At 38.7% G+C, this 18,676-nt stretch overlaps 1 protein-coding gene across 2 annotated transcripts in view; it reads left to right on the forward strand.

Moving 5' to 3' along the window:
• The window catches only part of LOC105935231 (tensin-3), a 56,202-nt gene that overhangs the window by 33,798 nt on the left and 3,728 nt on the right, over window positions 1–18,676 (forward strand). For both annotated transcript variants that reach the window (XM_036138226.1, XM_036138227.1), the window contains 9 exons: window positions 8,547–8,704; window positions 8,813–8,945; window positions 9,051–9,125; window positions 12,026–12,164; window positions 13,120–13,652; window positions 13,736–13,822; window positions 13,923–14,054; window positions 16,900–16,995; window positions 18,443–18,520. In XM_036138226.1, the coding sequence (XP_035994119.1) occupies window positions 8,547–8,704; window positions 8,813–8,945; window positions 9,051–9,125; window positions 12,026–12,164; window positions 13,120–13,652; window positions 13,736–13,822; window positions 13,923–14,054; window positions 16,900–16,995; window positions 18,443–18,520 (1,431 nt within the window). The remainder of the gene's footprint in view (window positions 1–8,546; window positions 8,705–8,812; window positions 8,946–9,050; window positions 9,126–12,025; window positions 12,165–13,119; window positions 13,653–13,735; window positions 13,823–13,922; window positions 14,055–16,899; window positions 16,996–18,442; window positions 18,521–18,676) is intronic.

Raw genomic sequence — 18,676 nt, forward strand, 5'->3', positions numbered from 1 at the left:
CTGTTGATTGAACTTGGTATAAATGTAAACAATGTTCCACTGATGGAGTTTAACATGTGAGCTTCTGTATAAATTCCCCGTTATAAGTTACAGTCGAAAACAAATAATGTATTTACATACACTCTAAAAGGACCATATTTTGCGTCCCTGTCATTTAATAAGAAATGGTAAACTTGTTGAAATAAGATGTTTGACATATTGTGTCAAACTATGTCTATTTGTGACATTATTGATATGCGATATTATTAGAATATTATTATTATTAGATTATATTATTAGAATGCATTAGCATTAGAATATGCCTGATAGGTTGTTTCAATATTTATTTATTCTTTAGCTTTTATTCAGGATGGGGTGATAAAATACATGTGTTGCTCTTATGTTTTATTCAGAAGTTCTAAGGGGGCTTTTTGCCATCACATTTGCCCAGAGTTGTCCAGATGTTTGAACCAGCAGTCAAACTTAGAATAGCAACATCTGTAATACCAATCATTTTGAAAGATGACGACGTCCCAGGAGCGTAATCTCTACATGCCTGAACTGAGGAACACAGAGTAGAACAGCCTAAACGTTGGTTAAAATATAGAGGCCTCAAAATGAGCTGAGAGAAAGGAGTATTAACAAAAAGGTAGGAGAGGCTGTCCTCTCGCACAATGGATCAAACATTAGGAAGACACCCACTGAATCTGCGTAGATTTACAGCTAATACGATGAAATATGTGTGTGTGTGTGTGTGTACATATATATATATATATATATATATATATATATATATATATATATATATATATAAATGACATGCCTATGTTTCAAATTATAATAGATCTTATCACAAAAGATTTACTTTTATTTATTTTTTTTTTGCGATAACCCTTATTTTTAAAGCTGTAAAGTCAATCATTCTGCTGTTAAGAGACTCACCTTCACACACACCCCACTTCTTAGACACACACAAAGAAGATCACCAATCTTGTGAGAGAAACAAGTGACTTGCTCCATGAAAAGAAACTCAACCAAACAAGGCAAGGCAAGTTTATTTGTATAGCACATTTCAGTAACAAGACAATTCAAAGTGTGGTACATGAACAGACCATAAGAAAGGAAAATGTTGCAGAGGAAAGCACATTGTAGTGGAACAGTAGCATAAGGTAAAGATATAAGACAAGTTGGATTACAAATGTCAACATTAACATTGATAGACAAGTCTAAACAAATTTAAAGAAACTCAGGGTTTCAGCACTTTTACAGTCTTCTGGAAGTTTGTTCCAGATAAGTGAAGCATAAGAACTAAAAGCTGCTTCTCTGTGTTTTGTCCTGGGCATGAAGAGTAGATTTGATCCAGAAGACCTGAGTGGTCTGGAGGGTTGATACATTGATAATAAGTCTGTGATGTATGCAGGCAGCAATATTCTGGATCAACTGAAGCTGTCTGATCAACTTTTTGGCAGACCTGTGAAAACAGCGCTGCAGTAATCGATTCGACTAAAAAGAAACGCATGTATTGGTTTTTCAAGATCCTGCTGAGACATTAGTCCTTTAATCCTGGAAATGTTCTTCAGGTGATAGAAGGCTGGCTTTGTAATTGTAATCTACACCCAGATTCCAGACCTGATCAGTGGTTCCTAGCGGAAGCAGCTGAAGCAGTTGAAGCTGTGTGCTAACTTTAAATCACTCTTCCACTGGTTCAGAAATTAATACTTCAGTTTTGTTTTTATTCAACTGTTGAAAATGTTGGCACATCCATGCATTGATTTCTTCTAAGAATTTGCTCAGTGCTTGAATGGGTTCATAGTCACCTAGTGACATGGTGATGTAGAGCTGTGTGTCATCTGCATCGTTATGATGCGATTGTGTGATTTTTGTAGTTTCTGATATAAAGGTACGTACCTACTAACACGAAAAAGTCCTGTCCTTTAAGTAGGATTTAAACCAGTTGAATGATGTACCAGAGAGGCCGACTCAGTTTCCCAGGTGCTTTAACAGACTTGAGTGATCACCTATGTTGAATGCTAAACTGAGGTCCAGTGATATCAGCACTGTGGGTCTTCCACAGTCTGGATTTACATGGATTTCTATAAACACCTTGACAAGGGCGGCGTCTGAGCACAGAAACCTGACTGGAAGACGTCAAAGCGGCCGGTCATTATTAAGAATATTTTAAATTGTTGAAACACCACTCTTTCAATAATCTACTGATAAAGGGGAGGTTGGAGATGGGCCTGTAGTTCTGCAGAAGTAGTTTGTCCAAATTGTTCCTTTTCAACAGTCGTTTGATAATTGCTGTTTTTAGAGACTACACCTGACAGAAGGGATGTATTTATTATCTGAGTCAAATCATACGTTATGACAGAAATAAAGCTGTGGGTGGAACATTGAAACCGCAGGAAGAAGAACTTAGTTGGTGTACGATTTCTTCTAAGCTTTTGTGGTTTATTTGGCTGAATTGGGACATTTTGTCATGATCAGTTCTAGTTTAAGACAACTTTGGTACTGAAATTGATATGGATGTATGGACTGCCCCTCTAATCTTTTGGATTTTCTCATTAAAGAAGTTAGCAAGTTCATTGCTGGCCCTTGTGAAGTGGACCACACTGTGAAGAGGGTGCATCTAATCCTTACAAATGTATGAATTTAGCATGGTATTTATACACACAGGGACTTTTCCTGCTCGTAAAATAGTTGTCAAGGAGGATGGGGTTGATATTTTAGCCTGGTACTTGTTGCGCGGCCAGGAAAATAGGTTCTGTTGGGAATTAAAAGCCAAGCCCAAGTAAGCAACTTCACGTAAAAAAACAAGCTAAAAAACACACACCCACGAGTCTTGAAAGTTGGAAATAACTTTAGAGAAAAAGAAGCCTAAAGTTGCTTATAATAAGTGGACTATGCAACAATGACGCTCACATACACACATAAACACCCCTGCTGACCACCAGCCCATTTCAGAGACTGTTTCAGCACAAGTGTGCAGTCAGTAGCTGTGTTTCCATCTAATTATCCTGCTAATTTTGTGCAAACTTTTAAAACATTGCAAAAAAGAAAATGCGCATCAGACACGTTTCCATTTACTGGTTTGTAGTGAATTAACCATGCGAAACACAGCGTAATGTTGTCATACGTTGACGTTGGGTGTAATAAACAGGAAGTAGAGGTTGCTAACTAGAACGGACCACAGATCAGCGATGGAGTGAGGCTTTAATGAATATGCTGTTTTTTGTTTTTTTTTTCACGGATGACACTAAGAGATGCTGAAGTCTCTTCACAAGTTCACACGTACCTGTTGTTGCTTCCTGCCCTATTTTTGAGCGTTATGCGTATATCCTGGAAAACGGCTGCAGAAATGGCTGATCAGTCATGTGAGGTAAACGTTCGCTGCATCAGAACTAATTAGACAAATGGGTTTTCATCTCCTCTTTAGCGCATTCACTGTTCTTCGAAAGAGTAAAAAACTACCTCCAGACAGCGTAAAAACTTTTAATGAATGAATTAAAATTTTGCCGTTTCCAACCACCTTTTCTAATGCGATACTTCAAAATGCACATTAAAAAACATTGATGGAAACGTGACTAGTGTGTGGGGGGTTTACAGAATGTTTACAATGATTGAGGATTTTGTGGATTGTATGATTATGTTTTCATTCCACTGAGAAAAAGCCAAATAAACATAGCCTACCTCTACAGAAGACGTTGCAGTCACGGGTATTATGTCTGGACATTCAGTTGCTGGCTCCTTACCACAGACGTAATGCACATATAGGTGTCTTTGGTCAGTTTCCACAGTAAAGTCCTCTTACTTACAAGCTCATATCCAGCACTGATATGTCTACATTCCTTCATAGTTTATGTAAACAAATGAAAAACTCCCTTAATATGGTCACAACCTTGCCAACAACAACAGCAATGGTGATCTCCATAGTTGCAGTTGTGCTGCACAGGCTTTTCAACCTACTGTTTTTTTTGCTGTCATGGTCTTGTAGTCCTGTGTAGCTTGGAGGAGAAGTTTCACATTGGTCCAAATAAAAGCTTCTTTTCTTACTTCCGCAGTGATAGCAGTCGCCATTCTTCTTCATTTTTCTCTTGTTCCTCCCACAGTACGGTGGTACCACACCACCCACTCGTGTGGCAGTTTTGGCTTCAGGAGGTTTCATCATTAAACTCAAACTTTTCTGTATAGATTTTTGATTTTATTAACGGATTGTAGATGGTGCACTTTGGGACCATTAGTACCAACTAATAATTATTTAAACACCACAGTTCACCTAAGTCTTTTTGCTGACCATGGGTGTCCCTTTATGAGCAGAGTATACCCACCCTCTAATGACTACTTATTGAGGGATAATGCACAATGTCTCAATGCTGAAATTATATCAAACTGGTTTCATGCCAACGGGTTTACTGCACTTTCTCTGGCTGTGCTGTGGAGGTGGAAATGCAGATGGTTGGAACTAATCTCCAGACCGGCCTTTTATTTTCTGAACCTGGATTCCCCACCTCTGACGGATCAGGTTCTCTCTTCTCTCCCTCCCAGCATGTTTTCCTGGCAGAAATGTCAGGGTTACTGCCAGTATTTCAGATCTTGTTTTCTGAAGAAAGAGTTCTGTCCAAACTTGTATGTGTACCTATAATCTGAGTGCTGGATCAGTCAGGTGCATGAAGAAAGAGCGCAGCTTTTCATCAGGCTTCGTGAACATCTCTGCCTCTTGCATTTTGATAGCACGGAATACATATCTACTTTAGCAGCGTTATGACCTAAAAGATCTAATTTCCATCACAGTGTAGTCTTCTGAGTGCTATAAATTATATTAAAATAAACTGTGGATGGGCATTGTAAGCAGGCTTGTGTCTAAGGTGGATATTTTTACACAGGATATTTTCACAAAAGATAAAATCTATCATCTCTGATCCCATCTATCAGATGCATTCAGTGTTGTGGAAAAAATGCTAAAATCAGATTTTTTTTTCCCTTGACTCACTCAGACTAACTTAAAGTAAAGGTTTATCATTTCATCAGGTAACATTTATACATTTTGTCTCTTCATGCTGCAGAGATTATAATCTGCCTTTAAAATATTAAATTCAGGTTGTAATATTATGTACTGTTGATTTAAGAAGGTGCAGTCAAACTGAAACCCAGCCATGGAAAGAAAACCATAGAAAGCTGTGTAGCTTCATGAATCATAGCTTACAGGTAAAGGTGAGGGGGCAGGAGGAGGGGGCGAACGATGTAGAGGCCTTACGAATTTCCAGAGGTAGAACAAGTGAGCCCGCAGGCGCACCTTTTTCCATTTGAATCTAAACACTTACCTGTCAGTGCATATCAATACAGACGCTTCACTTACAGGAAACGCTAAAGAGAGAAGAGTGGTAGCTTTTATTGTTTTTTTTTTTTATTTTAGACATGTAACTCACTCATTCTTCTTCATCTTTCTCTTGTTCCTCCCACAGTACGGTGGTACCACACCACCCACTGGTGTGGCAGTTTTGGCTTCAGGCGGTTTCATTATTACACTCAAACTTTTCTGTGTGGATGTCTTAATTTGGCTTTGTTCACCTTCATATATATGTAGCATTAGTGTGTTGTGGAAAGCTTGCCTGGTCAAATGAGTCTTGATTTTATTAACGGATTGTAGATAGTGCACTTTGGGACCATTAGTACCAACTAATAATTGTTTAAACACCACAGTTCACCTAAGTCTTTTTGCTGACCATGGGTGTCCATTTATGAGCAGAGTGTACCCACCTTCTAATGACTACTTATTGAGGAATAATGCACAATGTCTCAATGCTGAAATTATATCAAACTGGTTTCATGACAACGGGTTTACTGCACTCAGACCAGATTTACATTATGGGGGTGCAGCCATCAAAACTGCAGCAGCTGTGTGATGCTATAAGCTCAATATGGACCAAAATGTCTGAGGAATGTTTCAGACACATTGTTCGACCTATGCCAGGAAGAATTAAGCCAGCCGTGAAGGCAAAAAAGGGTCCAAGCAGGATTTGCAGGATGCACTTGTGGACCATGACAAGCAGCTGCTGTGGCGATACTGGAACAAGCAGAGTGAGAAAACTGGTGTCTCTGAGAAACCGCCCTTATATTCCGCAACAATATATATTGGTTTGATGTAAACATTACCCAACTTGCTGTGACATTTTTTTGTTTTTGTGCAGAAAAAAAGTTGGTAAACAATCATAGCGACGAATTTCAAAGAGCAGACATACTAAATGCTGTATCTTTACCAGAAAATGTAAAGTTAGAGTGTTTCTGGCAATGTGTGTTTTTTTGTATTTGTTTTTGCTATTATCTAAGGTTCAAACGACATGTCAAATATATCACGTATTGAAAAGGAAAATACATAGAAATAAACAAAATATCAAAATCCTAAGAGATTTGTTCTACGCCAAAAACTGATGATGATTATACTTGTTTCTCTCTGAAATGCATTTAGGGAATCCTTTGAAAAATGTAACTTTTGGTTAACATGAATCAGCTTTAGCAGGCTTCAAATAAAGCCATTTAGCTGAATACATTCTCTGGCTGAATTCAGAGGCTGAAACATGGTTTCCCAGCTGGCATCTAACCCAATGACGCCACTCTGCTTGGTTTTGCCAGCACTGCAGTACATGCACAAAAGCTGCTCTAGATACAGACGGTCATCCTCCTGCACAGACAGTAGCGTAGTTGAAGTTGAGTGAATCTGTCCCAGCTGAATGGTTCTGGCAACAGTAGCTGAAAGTTAAGCTCCACATTTCCACATATCAGAATCAGCTTTAACTGCCATGTTTGTGCAGACAAACAAGGAATTTAACTTCAGTTCCACTTTTCTCTCAATGAAGACATTTTAAGTACATAGACACAAAAAAGAAAATAGAATTTTGTTCTGTAAATATTTATGAATAAATGTTTCTACTAAAGAGGAAGATATGGTTGGATTGGTTTTGGTCTGGGTACTCTGCCTGGTAAAGATTAATCAGATTGACAGCCTAGGGGAGGAAAAACTCTCTGTGGTGTCTGGTTTTTGCAAACAGCACTCAGTAGCACTGGCCTGAAGGTAAAACTCCAAAGAGTTTGTGTGCAGAACGAAGGTGTAGATAAAAGTATGAACCTCCATTGTATATGTCACCATGCATCTCCTTGAGTTGTTTTTCAACTGGACTACATGTTTATTTCTTCAGTATTGTTTTTTTTTTGTTTGTTTGTTTTTTTTTGCTACAGTATTTTATATTTTTCATAATCTTTGTTAAAATCTGTTTGATTTTGGACATTTTTGTAAAGCATGAATGCAAAACTTTCCTACATGTCATATGTGCGTGCACCAGACAAAATGAACAACAATCCAAGGCGTTAGCGCTTCTTCATCATTAGCATTCTTTAGTGCTTAGAGGTCAGAGCTCACTGGGAGGGCTGAAATTAACACTGTGGTGATGAGTGGCAACACCTCTCACTGGAGTCACACACACACACACACACACACACACACACACACACACACACAGACAATCTCCTTGCTGTTTATTAGCCCGCCATCAGACTCGTCCTCTGAGAAAGATTACAAGATGTTTACCTTGTTATCAGTAGTGGTCACTTTGAAATTTAAATAAGTTTGTTTGTCTGAAATTATAAAACATTTTTACCTGGGTAATATGCAGTTGAGATCAAATGTTTACATTCACAGTATTAAGAGAAACATAACCATTCTGTCCTCACTGTCTGGTTACAGATCAGACTAAGCTTCACCTGTTTCGGTCAGGTGGTATGACTGGACCAAAGATAATTGAATATCGTTCAACATATTCCACAATAGTTTTGTGGACTTTTGACTCAGTTTTGGCACAGAGACCTCCTTCTTCAACTAAAAGTCCCTTCCTGTTTAATCCTTTGAGATGTTGCCTCCATCTTTCCTCAAAATCTTCACTTCTCATGAAGTGCGCAGCGATCTGTCCTGCAGCAGCACCCCCTGTTGCTGCTTTTGAAATTCAGCAACAATTATGTTATAAATGGGAACACACAAGATACTCCCCCATGCCCCTTTTCTATCAAGCAACCAATGCCGGCTGCGTCCTGTGGGCAGATTTCGCTCCCAGGCATTCAAGTTTTAATTCAGTGCAAGGCGTTTAGCATTCCTTTACGAGACAGTTCCATCCGGAACAGCGATGCTTCTGCTATTCCAAGACTAAGAGTTCAGTAATCTGTTCCATCTCGGAGCGTTTAAGCACGACACATGTAATGTGTTGAAAGAGCCAACACCTTCACAACGTTTAGTGCTTTTATTCTTATGTTGATTTACTCATTTCACACCTAAACAAAATCTTCCTCATATCTTGGATATTTCACTGACGTCTCATAAGTAAGCTCTAATTGCCTCTAATTCTAACAGCAATCCTAACTCACCTCAAGAACTTCAGGATACAAGGAGGTTTTGTCTGATTTATGTCATGTTTAAGTCATGTTGTAAATTTAAACACTTACTTCCTTGAAGTCTGTTATGCCCATATAGCTTTGTTTACAATAAATCAACTGCTTGGTGCTGTCTGCTTGTGTGTGTGCAGCTGTCCAGTCCAACGATGGGCGACGGGGCATAACCCCAGGTTTGAGTTACCAAGGGAAGGATGTAATGGATCACCACGGCTTTTGTAACACAGGGTGGAGTGACCCAGAGGAGTACAAGGGCCAGCAGATATATCCTCCATCTGTCTCTCAGTTTCAAGTAAGTTTGGCATTGTACCAGTTCCGTCTTTCCAAATGATGTTTTTGTGCTTTATGAATTTTTCTGTTGCAAGTACCTGCCTCATGTATCATGCATTGTCTTTTACAGCATACCACATTGTGTAGAAGTAACAGTACCAGTTATAGAGGCCCGGGCCCAGGTGACACTGGCGGAACTGAGGGAGCAATTGACCAGACTCCACCCACTCCTGCATTCCCCATCTCACCACCAACGCCTTATGGTAGATAACGTACATGTTACGTAAAACTAATGAAACTAATTAGTTTTAATTAGTCTCTAATTCTGCATTAAAGCTGTCTCACCATATGCTGCTTTATATTTCCAGTGTCAGAGTTCCCTGAATTCAGGCAAACTCCGTCTCCCAACATGCAGTCACATGGGGGCTTCAGAACAAACCAAGGTAGGCCCAGACGTGTACACGTGCAGAGCATTTCCATTTTAAAGAGGTCATTCAAAAACCTTCAAGTTAGGTTTTATTGAAAGGTTAGAAGCAGCTGATGACTCTCGTCGGGTCTTCATTTAGTATAAATGCCGGTTAGTTGGACCCAGAGGTGGCTAATCTTAAATCTGAAAGGAGCCAAGGCCAAAAGTGGAATTATGTCTTCTTAAAACAACTCCAACCTTTAAAACGTCCTATTGGTTTAGGTTTATGTGAATGCTATTTTATTAACTTTTTAACTGTTGCTACTGTTGCATTGGGCTTTTACTTACAAAGAATCATACTGCCTCTGGAGTTGGAAAGAGGTGGTTCGATCCCCAGTAGTGACATTCATTTTGTGGGAGTGGTGGCCTAGTGGTTAGAGAGCTAGGCGTTTGTGTCTTGGAGAGGTCCCAAAGGTTGGCGGTTTGAAACTCAGTCCGTCACTCTGGGTCCCGGAGCATGACCCTTGACCACAGATTGCTCCCCGTGTGCCTCTCAGTGTCAACAGCACATTGCTCCCTAAGGGATGGACTAAATGCAGAGACAAGTTTCACCTCTGTGGGACTAAAAATGGCAAATGTTGATTTATTTATGTATTATTTGCGCTGGGATTACAGATAGGAAATGGCTGACCACCGTAGATCATCCTGTGTAAAACGTGAACTCTCAATGGATTGTGTAAAGCATTTCAGAGTAACTGCCTGATAAGACAAGAAGTGAAATATTACACAGGGAGTTCATTGATGCATCATCTCTTACCTTTGTTTCCCATGTAAATAATCATCAGCTTTGTTCAAATAAGGGCCCGTGATGAACATGACGATTTTAAGGTTTATAAAACTTGAGCTAGGATAAACTACTGCCATTTTTGGGAATGGCGTTATTTTAAGACCTTTAAAATAACACATAACATATTTTAAGTGGAAAGCTACCCTTGGTTCTAAAACTAGCCATTAGCTTTAGCGAATGGACCGACTAATGTAGATTTATGCTAAACTGAGGCAGCAGTTATTTGTTAACTGCAGGTAAGATAACAGCTGCTTAAACTATTTTAAAAGAACAACACTTTTGATATTTAGGACAAATCCAAAGCCATCTCTTAGGAATGGGGGAAGACGTGTAGCAAAAAGCTTTACTTTCAAGTGATTTGTGAAGAGAGCAGCTGTTATTTAAAAAAGGAACTATTTACTATCTTTTAGGGCTGAGCAATAAACCGATTTAATTGATTAATTCAAATTTACAGTTTATTAAGATTACATTTTTTGCAAAATCTGTGTTTTATTTTGTCATGTAAAGAATAGCATGCAATGCTGAATATGTTTAGGAAACATTATTCTCAAAATATTGTAAACAGGAAACTTTTTTTAACATAAGGTGAGACACTATAATTTATGAATCTCCTTTTTTGTAAGTTAGTCTGAAGTAACAAATGTGAAGTGAAGCCAGTTCTTAGGTCATTCTGTAATACCATTAGCAGCAAACATTTTGTTATATTTTCATTGTATACAATAGCTGGACCTGCTATCTAGTTTTACCAGCATGTTTGACAGCTTGGATTTAGTAGCACATTGAATTCAGGTCCACTCCCAGACAAAATGCTAGAAATAAAAGCAGGTTTAAAAAAATTATATTTGTCAAATGAAAAGGAGAAAAAATATTAATCAGATTTGGTATAATAAAATTGCCATATCGCCTAGCCCCACTATCTTTTTTTCTAGTTGTATGTGACCCACTTTCATTATAGCAGGCTTATTTGAGTTCAGCTTTTATTCCCTTAAATAATGCCGACATTGTTGTTGATGAATTCTTCAGTCTTTTGGGTGTTTTTTGTTTCTTACCAGGAGTGGGAAAAAAAGGTTTGTGCAACAGACGAAGGGAGATTCCCAAAACAATTTTCTGCCCTTAGAGGAATGCATATGTGGTTTTGTTTTGTAGAAAAGGACATTTTTATAAATATCTGCATTGTTTTTTTTTTCAGCTGTGGTCTTTATCTGAGAAGGGACACACCCTGTGATTAAATGTATATTGCTGAGCTTAGAGTTTTTGCATTGTTCTCTTTCGCTCAGAACTCGCATTTTTGCACCTGGTTACCTCTTTTTCCACTTGATCCACTAAGATCTACAGTATCTATCTAGGGGTTGTGGGGCTTGGTTTCAGATCTGTGCCCCTGCTGTGCCCCAGACAGCCCAGCATTCAGTTCAGCTGCTTCTCCACGGTTACCAAGCTAGAAGGCATGGCACAGAAAAACTTTTCTTCCTCTATAAAACGTCAGTGTGTGTGTGTGTGTGTACTCACAGGGGAAACGGGGAAATGGAGAAAACAGAAGCCCTTTTAGCTTTGGATCTCTGGTTTTCGTTAAAACTTACAGGGACAGAGACTCAGTTGGAATACGGGATTTTCAGCATGTCAGTGGGCCAGATTATGGTTTATTTAAATAAGGCTTTTAGATAATTATGGTAGGAGGTTTTTTGTTAATTTTGTGCTTCAATTTGACATGATTTGCTGACTAAATAGGCTGTGGCAGACATAATCAGTGATTGGCTTTACATATATATAGACCAACTAATTTTGGTGCCTGTGGACAGTTTTATTACTGTTAACTGCAATACTATTCGTTACACGCAGTTAAAACTGAGTTTTCTCCTTTAATAAATTTTTTTTCAAATGTGACTGCTTGTCTTTTTTTTTGTACACGGGGGATTTTTGATTACTAAAAAGAGTTTTGGAGCCTTTCTTTCATTTATTAACCATAAACCATTTATTGACGTCTTACTTTTTTTTTTAACTTGCTGTATTATGTACTATAAAGTTAACGAGTTCCTACGTTCGGTTCCTTTTTTTTTCTATCAATTTTTCTTTTTTTCTTGGTATTCCCACAGAACAACGTGGATATCCTCAGATGAATCATGTTAGCTTTGAGCCTCTGCCCGATTCCTCCATCAGCTGCCACAGGATGTTAAATTCGTCATACTCTACCTCCATCATTGGAAATCATCAGCAGCAGCAGCAGACAGAAAGGTAGCAACCTGATCCCAAGCAACACATTTTTTTAAACCACATGCACTGCCTTGAAAACAGTATTTGCCTTCACATGTTCCCAAGTTACAGTGACATAGTTTTCTTTATATTTTATTTGGTTTTCAAATAGAGAATCTGAAAAGCTCTAGCTGTATGCTTAGGGTTGTCGTCCTGCTGGAGGATTATCCACCACACCAGTCTCAAGTCTCTTGCAGCCTCTAACATGTTGTCTTAGAGGTTTGCCCTGTTCCTGCAGAAGAAGTGCACCACTAATAGGACCTCCTCTTATCCACTTCTCTTTTTAATGCTCTTTTTGGCATACGTGCTAATTTAGGTTGACAGCCTCATTATGTTTTGCCATTGCTACTCATCCCTTTTTCAGATGGTAGGTTGTGAGATGTTCAAAGCTCAGGAATATGTTTTATAACTCACCAGTTGGTCATTGTCTCCACAACTTTCCCCCTGACGTGTCTGCTGTGCTCTTTGGCCTTTATGACGCCGTTTTCTAATGTTCTCTAACAAACCTCTGAGGCCCGCGCAGAACAGCTGCATTTATGCTGAGATTAACAGGGAGACCATATTTACTAATTGGGTGATTTCTAGGAAGGAGTAGTTGAGCTGGATTGAATTTTGGGGTATCAGAGTAAATTAAAGAGAGGTCAATATGCATGTATGCCACATTTTCTAAAAAAAAAACAACAATAATTTCAAAACAACATTGAAGACATATGTTTTTTTGTCCTTCCATTTCATTATTTTGTAACACTTTTTTTGTTAGTATGTCAAATCAAATCTCAATAAGTTGCATGCTGTTTGTGTTTGCGTATAGTTGTGAGTAAAGTTTTAGAAGTGATATTTTTGTAAGGCACTGTAAGCTGTTTATAGCCATTTAATCCCAGGTTTCCATCTTCTGTGCTAGTATAAACCCTTTACTTACACATTTTTGTTTATTCAGCTCATCCGTGAATCAGTCCTGGCCAGAGCATCATGTTCTGACCCGCCACTCGTCCCTGAGTAACCACCCGTCAGCCCGGCAGCCTATTCTGCACTCTGTGTCTCTGGACTATGGCCATCACTCTCCTCCCTTACATCACCCTCATGCCCATCCTGCCCCCAACGCGCACAGCTCTCCACGAAACAACCAGCGAGGCCGCACGGCTTGCTACGCCCTCGGCCGTAGCCCCCAATGCTTTGACGAGCAAGACGGCCCCTTCCGTCGCTATGGCAAAGACTGCCTGGACATAGGTATTGAAAGAGACGTTTTTAACTCGATGGAAGGCCAGCACCAGTCACAGGTTCCCCAGCCCCAGCCCCCTCTGCTGCCTGAAAAAAAGCGGGCGTCGGACGGCGAGCATTCGCTGGGAACTGCATCTCCAGCCCTCAGCGGGTTCTCGAGTCCCCACAGTGGGAGCTCCCTAAGTATTCCTTTCCCCAATGTGCTGCCTGACTTGTCAGCCCAGACACCGCGTGCTGCCTCACCTCTGCCAGGTTAGCAAAATATCACCCATGGCTTCACGCGTGTTCTTTAACTCATAACGCGCTGGTAAATACTTGCCCTATTTGTTTTCCAGACGTACTCGTCAGCAAGCAGGTGACGGTGAAGTTTGTCCAGGACACATCAAAATTCTGGTACAAACCAGATATCTCAAGAGATCAAGGTAGGTCGGCTTTATTCTGAGGGGGCTAAGCTTATTCCACTTAATTGGATAAACATTTTCCAGGCTCACACACTGTTTTTTTTTTTTTGTATTATTTTAGCTATTTCAGTTTTGAAGGACAAGGAGCCAGGCAGCTTCATAGTGAGGGACAGCCACTCCTTCAAAGGGGCTTACGGTCTGGCTCTGAAGGTGGCTACACCTCCTCCCTCAGTCATCCAACAGAGCAGGAAAGGTGGGTTGCATGTGGTTTATTGGCATCTGCATTGAAAAACCATTCATATGCCTTGAAATGTTGTTTTCCAAACCAAAATTGAAAAAAAAAAAAGAAGAATCTGTAGTCAGGGCCCATTACTGTTGTACATGTAATAAAATCCATTGCAAACAATTCAGAATTTTTGTACCGAACATTAGAGAACAAACTGCATCACGAAGACAAAGGAACACATCCGGCTGTTTGCAGAATGCTGTGTGTGGCGGGGAGAACTACAGCCCAGCTGTTTAACATGGCAGCGGCAGCATTGTGCTGTCAGAAGGCTTTTCTTAAGCAGGGAAATGCTGGTTAGAGTGGTGTAAAAGTGAACTGAGCTAAATACAAAACACGCCTGGCAGAAAACCTGTTGGAGGTTGTAAAAGCCTTCAGAATGGGGCGGAGATTCAACTTCCAGCAGGACGACAGCCCTATGCATACAGCCGTGTAATGCAATGTATTAAAGCAACTTTGTGTGTTAGAATGACCCTTTCAAAATCCAGACCTAAATTGCCTGAGAATCTTTGGCAAGAGTGGAAAAACTGAAGTTCGCAGTTTCTCTCAGCCCGGTCTGACTGAAAGTTACTTTTGCACAAAGGTGATGTTTACAACATCTGATGATAATAATCCAGAGGTACAGCCATCCTGGGTATCGGTGTAGTGTCACACCCAAACTCTCTCGTTACAACCCACTGTATTCACCTTCATGTTGGAACCTGAGAGTCTCTCTCTCTGTTTGTGTTCAAGCTCTGATCACTCCGTGTTTCTCTCCTGGGCATCATCATTGTGAAACAGACCTCCACTGCCAGATCGACATAGATGTACAGCTAATGTTTCAGCCCTTAACAAAAGAAATGCTGGTTCTCTCAGCCTGTTCCCAGGGCTTCCTGCCCCACATACAGTACAACTGCTTGACGTAGACACTATCTGCAGATCATCTGTTTGTGTGTTTATCGTACGTTTTTGTCTTGTTTTGCATAGTTGAAGAATTTAATTAAAAAATTTTTTTGAGGGATGAAATCTGGCAAAAAATGCTTTGGCAGTGCATCAACACCAAGACAAAGGCTTATAGTGAGAATGAAGCTGGCAGAAAAATGTGAAACAGAAACAGTTTTAATTACTTTAGACATTGTGTTTTCTGAAAAAAACAACACAGAGGTACAAAAAGAATTCCTTTATACTGTACGTACAGCCGCTGCAGGGGATTGGCAATGTTTTAACAGCTTCCATTTGAGTGACAAATGATTCATTATCCAAAGCTTCTTGGTCCATTTAAAGAAAAGTGCAAACGTCTCACTTATAACCTTACCAAAGTTAATCCATCTAAGAGCTCATTGAAAAAAGAATTTACACCGTTGGGTTAGCTAATGTTACTCGCATTAAAAGAATGTTTTGCCAGCAAACCATTTGTATTTGGCGTGTTAAATCAGACTTTAAAAAAAATCTGCTTAATTTCTCGAGCTCATGCAACGGTTGTAGAGTTGGGTTGTTGTTTTTTTCCCCTGGACTTCTGCACACAGAACGTTTACTTCTTATTATGAACATATTCATATTTGGCCAAACTGTCAAAGACAGCCAGTGAAACTCTAGAACTTTACATAAAGAGAATTAAATGAGTAGTTAATTACTATTATTTACTATGGGGAAAAAAAACACATGTAATATCAGCCTATTTACATACTCAGATTTCATTTAATACATTTTTGTCCAGTTGGAGTGATTTTAGTTTTTAGCCCTGGGGGCAGGGGGTACTATTGTTGTCTTTAAAATTAAGAAGTACTGCTTTGTTTTAGTTTTGAGTTGACTTTCATGATTATTTCTCCCTAGTTCAATTTTATCTGAATGTAATTATATCTGTAGTTTTATTGCACTTTTAATAAATGTATCCACTACACAGACCTATCTAGCTGTATTAGTTTGTTGAGTAAACTGAATAAAATCTATATGTTTTAACTTAATAATCCTTACTTAATTATTTTTTTGTTTTATGTGTTGTCTTTTTTTTCTATGATCTCTTTCATCAGGATTATACAACATGTGCTCCCTAATTTCTTTCTGCCTTTACAGTCCCCTCATCATATCTGTTAAATACACTTTCTTTTAAAAAACATTTTGGGATTCTTTGTTTTTCGCTGCCAAATAAACTTGCTATGATCTTATGGAAAGCACTGGCAGCTTAGAAATTGGCCCTTGTAAAATCTAAAATCTGAATGATCTACTACACGCATCATTGAGCAACCTTTGGTAGAATACAACCTTGTTGTTTGTACTGTCAGCAGTCTGGTTGAAAGGCAAATGAAAGATATTAGGCGTTGAATTACGTAAAGGTTGTTTCACAATATCTAGAAATCTGAATAAATAAATTCCACTCCTCATCATGTAGGTCAGGGTGGGGATGAATTTCCTATTTCATTTAAGTTTCTACTGGAAAAATATGCCCTGAATGAAATAAAAACAAAAACTCTTCACTGGATTTTCATTTAGCAGAAACGCTTGGACCAGATTAAATCTTTGTTTAGTCCTTGCATTTGTTTCCCCGCTGCTCACACCTGTCCTTTTGTTTGCCGTCACATCGTGGCACAGTCCCGTTTGATCTTGGAGCATCGAACCTCCTCAAAAGTCTGAAATCCAAGCCGCATTAAGAAGCAAGCTTTTCTCCGAGCCTTTGTGCCCACGCTCCTTGCAATGATGCTTTTAAATGAATCACATTTCAAATATCTCTGGACAGACCAAATTCTTACATAGACCAAAAGTCAGTATATTAGACAAACTAACGAAACTGATTATTTAAACTAACGACTTACCTGGTTTGGGTCCATTTGTCTTACAGGAGGGGATCTAACCAATGAACTGGTGCGTCACTTCCTGATTGAGTGCACACAGAAAGGTGTGCGCCTGAAGGGCTGTCCCAATGAGCCTTACTTTGGTGAGTGCCTACACTGTTGAAACATGGAGCTGCCATCCCTCTGTTGAATAGACAGTTGCTATTGGCTCTACTGTAGCAAAAATCTGGAGGTCTTGAACAACACGGACCTCTACTGGTAGATAGTACATGGTACAAGTGGTTAGATGCCATTTAAATGACATAAAACAGATTCCTATCCATGTTTTTTTTAATAAAGGCTCAAAAGTGTCATAAGGCAACAAATAATTCTTAAATAATAGTAATTAATATCTATGGATGTGGTATTTTAAATGCAACTGCAGTAAATGAGTTATGTGAAACAAAATAAGCAAATTTGCTCTGTTACAACCTCCCTTTTTGCTTTTCTTTACATGTAAAAACATAAATAGTTGTACATACATGTACATACTGCTCCATTTTTTTCTTCTTATTTTTCTTTCCTCTAAAGTTCACATATTTATACTTCACCTGTCTATATGCTGTGTTATTCCTTGTTTGTACATCCAATCGTTGCCAAGCTGGCTGATTCTGATAAAAAAAGAAAACCAGTCTCTCAATCTAAATGTGTCAATAATGTATTAAATACTCAATGAAGCAAATAAATGTCTAACTCATTAAACATGGTTAGTCAAATAGACCCTAACATTTTAATTGTTTAGCACGTTTTACTGCAGGCCTATCACTTTGTCCAGCTGACTTTAATGTGCACAACAGAACTATGAAATAATTACATAAATAGAATAGTCATTTTATATCCTTGTAACATTTTAATTAAAAACTCTCTTAATCAAATTTGCATCACATTTTATGAATTATTGATAAGTAGTGATATATTTACTCAATGTCAAGTTTTTTTCCCATTTACTTAAGGGTTAATTATTATTATTTATTTTTTAAATTAAGCCAGTTTTGGCTTTCCAAAACTTTATTCTTGTATTTCTCACTTTTATGCACATGATTATTATTATTACTATTATACACTCGTCACATGTTATGTTTATCTTGAATGAGGAAAGTTGGAAAAATTCCTCATTTCACCTGGAAACATTCTAATTTGTTCTTTTGCCCTTTTTCTTTTATAATGTTATATCCTTTATTTACTCAGGTAATAAACGTCTCAATGAGGATAAAATCTAATTTTCAAGAGAGACATTGAAAGCAATGACACACAACAAATAAGACAAATGGCCCTCCTATAACAAAACAAACGCCTCTGCTGTTCACCATAAGCATGTAAATTGTCAAAGCATGAGCAAAACAGATCAGCAGGAATCCCTTAGAAACTAGCTACACTGACCAAGTAAACCTAAAACTGTCATTCTAGTTAAGAAATTATACTTTTGTTTACCCTGCATCTTATTTTCTCATTTTCACCAAAAGAAACGTCACCCAGGATGAATCTTATCCAGCTGGCGGTGTGACTTTGCTGTGAATTCTAATTTTCTTCTCCCGCTCTGTTGTTTTACAGGAAGCTTAACTGCATTGGTTTACCAACATTCAATCACTCCTTTGGCTCTGCCCTGTAAACTTATTATACCTGACAGAGGTAAGCATTCGCACTCCGACTCCTTTGACACGTTATGCAGTGTTAGAGACGATGGCCACGGTAGAAGGTTAACAACGTCTGCGTTTTTCATTGCCACTGGCTGTTCACAATCATTTCTTCACCAAGCATGTTAATGAAACTCTATGTGTTTTTTTT

Source organism: Fundulus heteroclitus, chromosome 6 (genome assembly GCF_011125445.2).
Source record: "Fundulus heteroclitus isolate FHET01 chromosome 6, MU-UCD_Fhet_4.1, whole genome shotgun sequence".
In the NCBI taxonomy this organism is placed as follows: Eukaryota; Metazoa; Chordata; class Actinopteri; order Cyprinodontiformes; family Fundulidae; genus Fundulus; species Fundulus heteroclitus.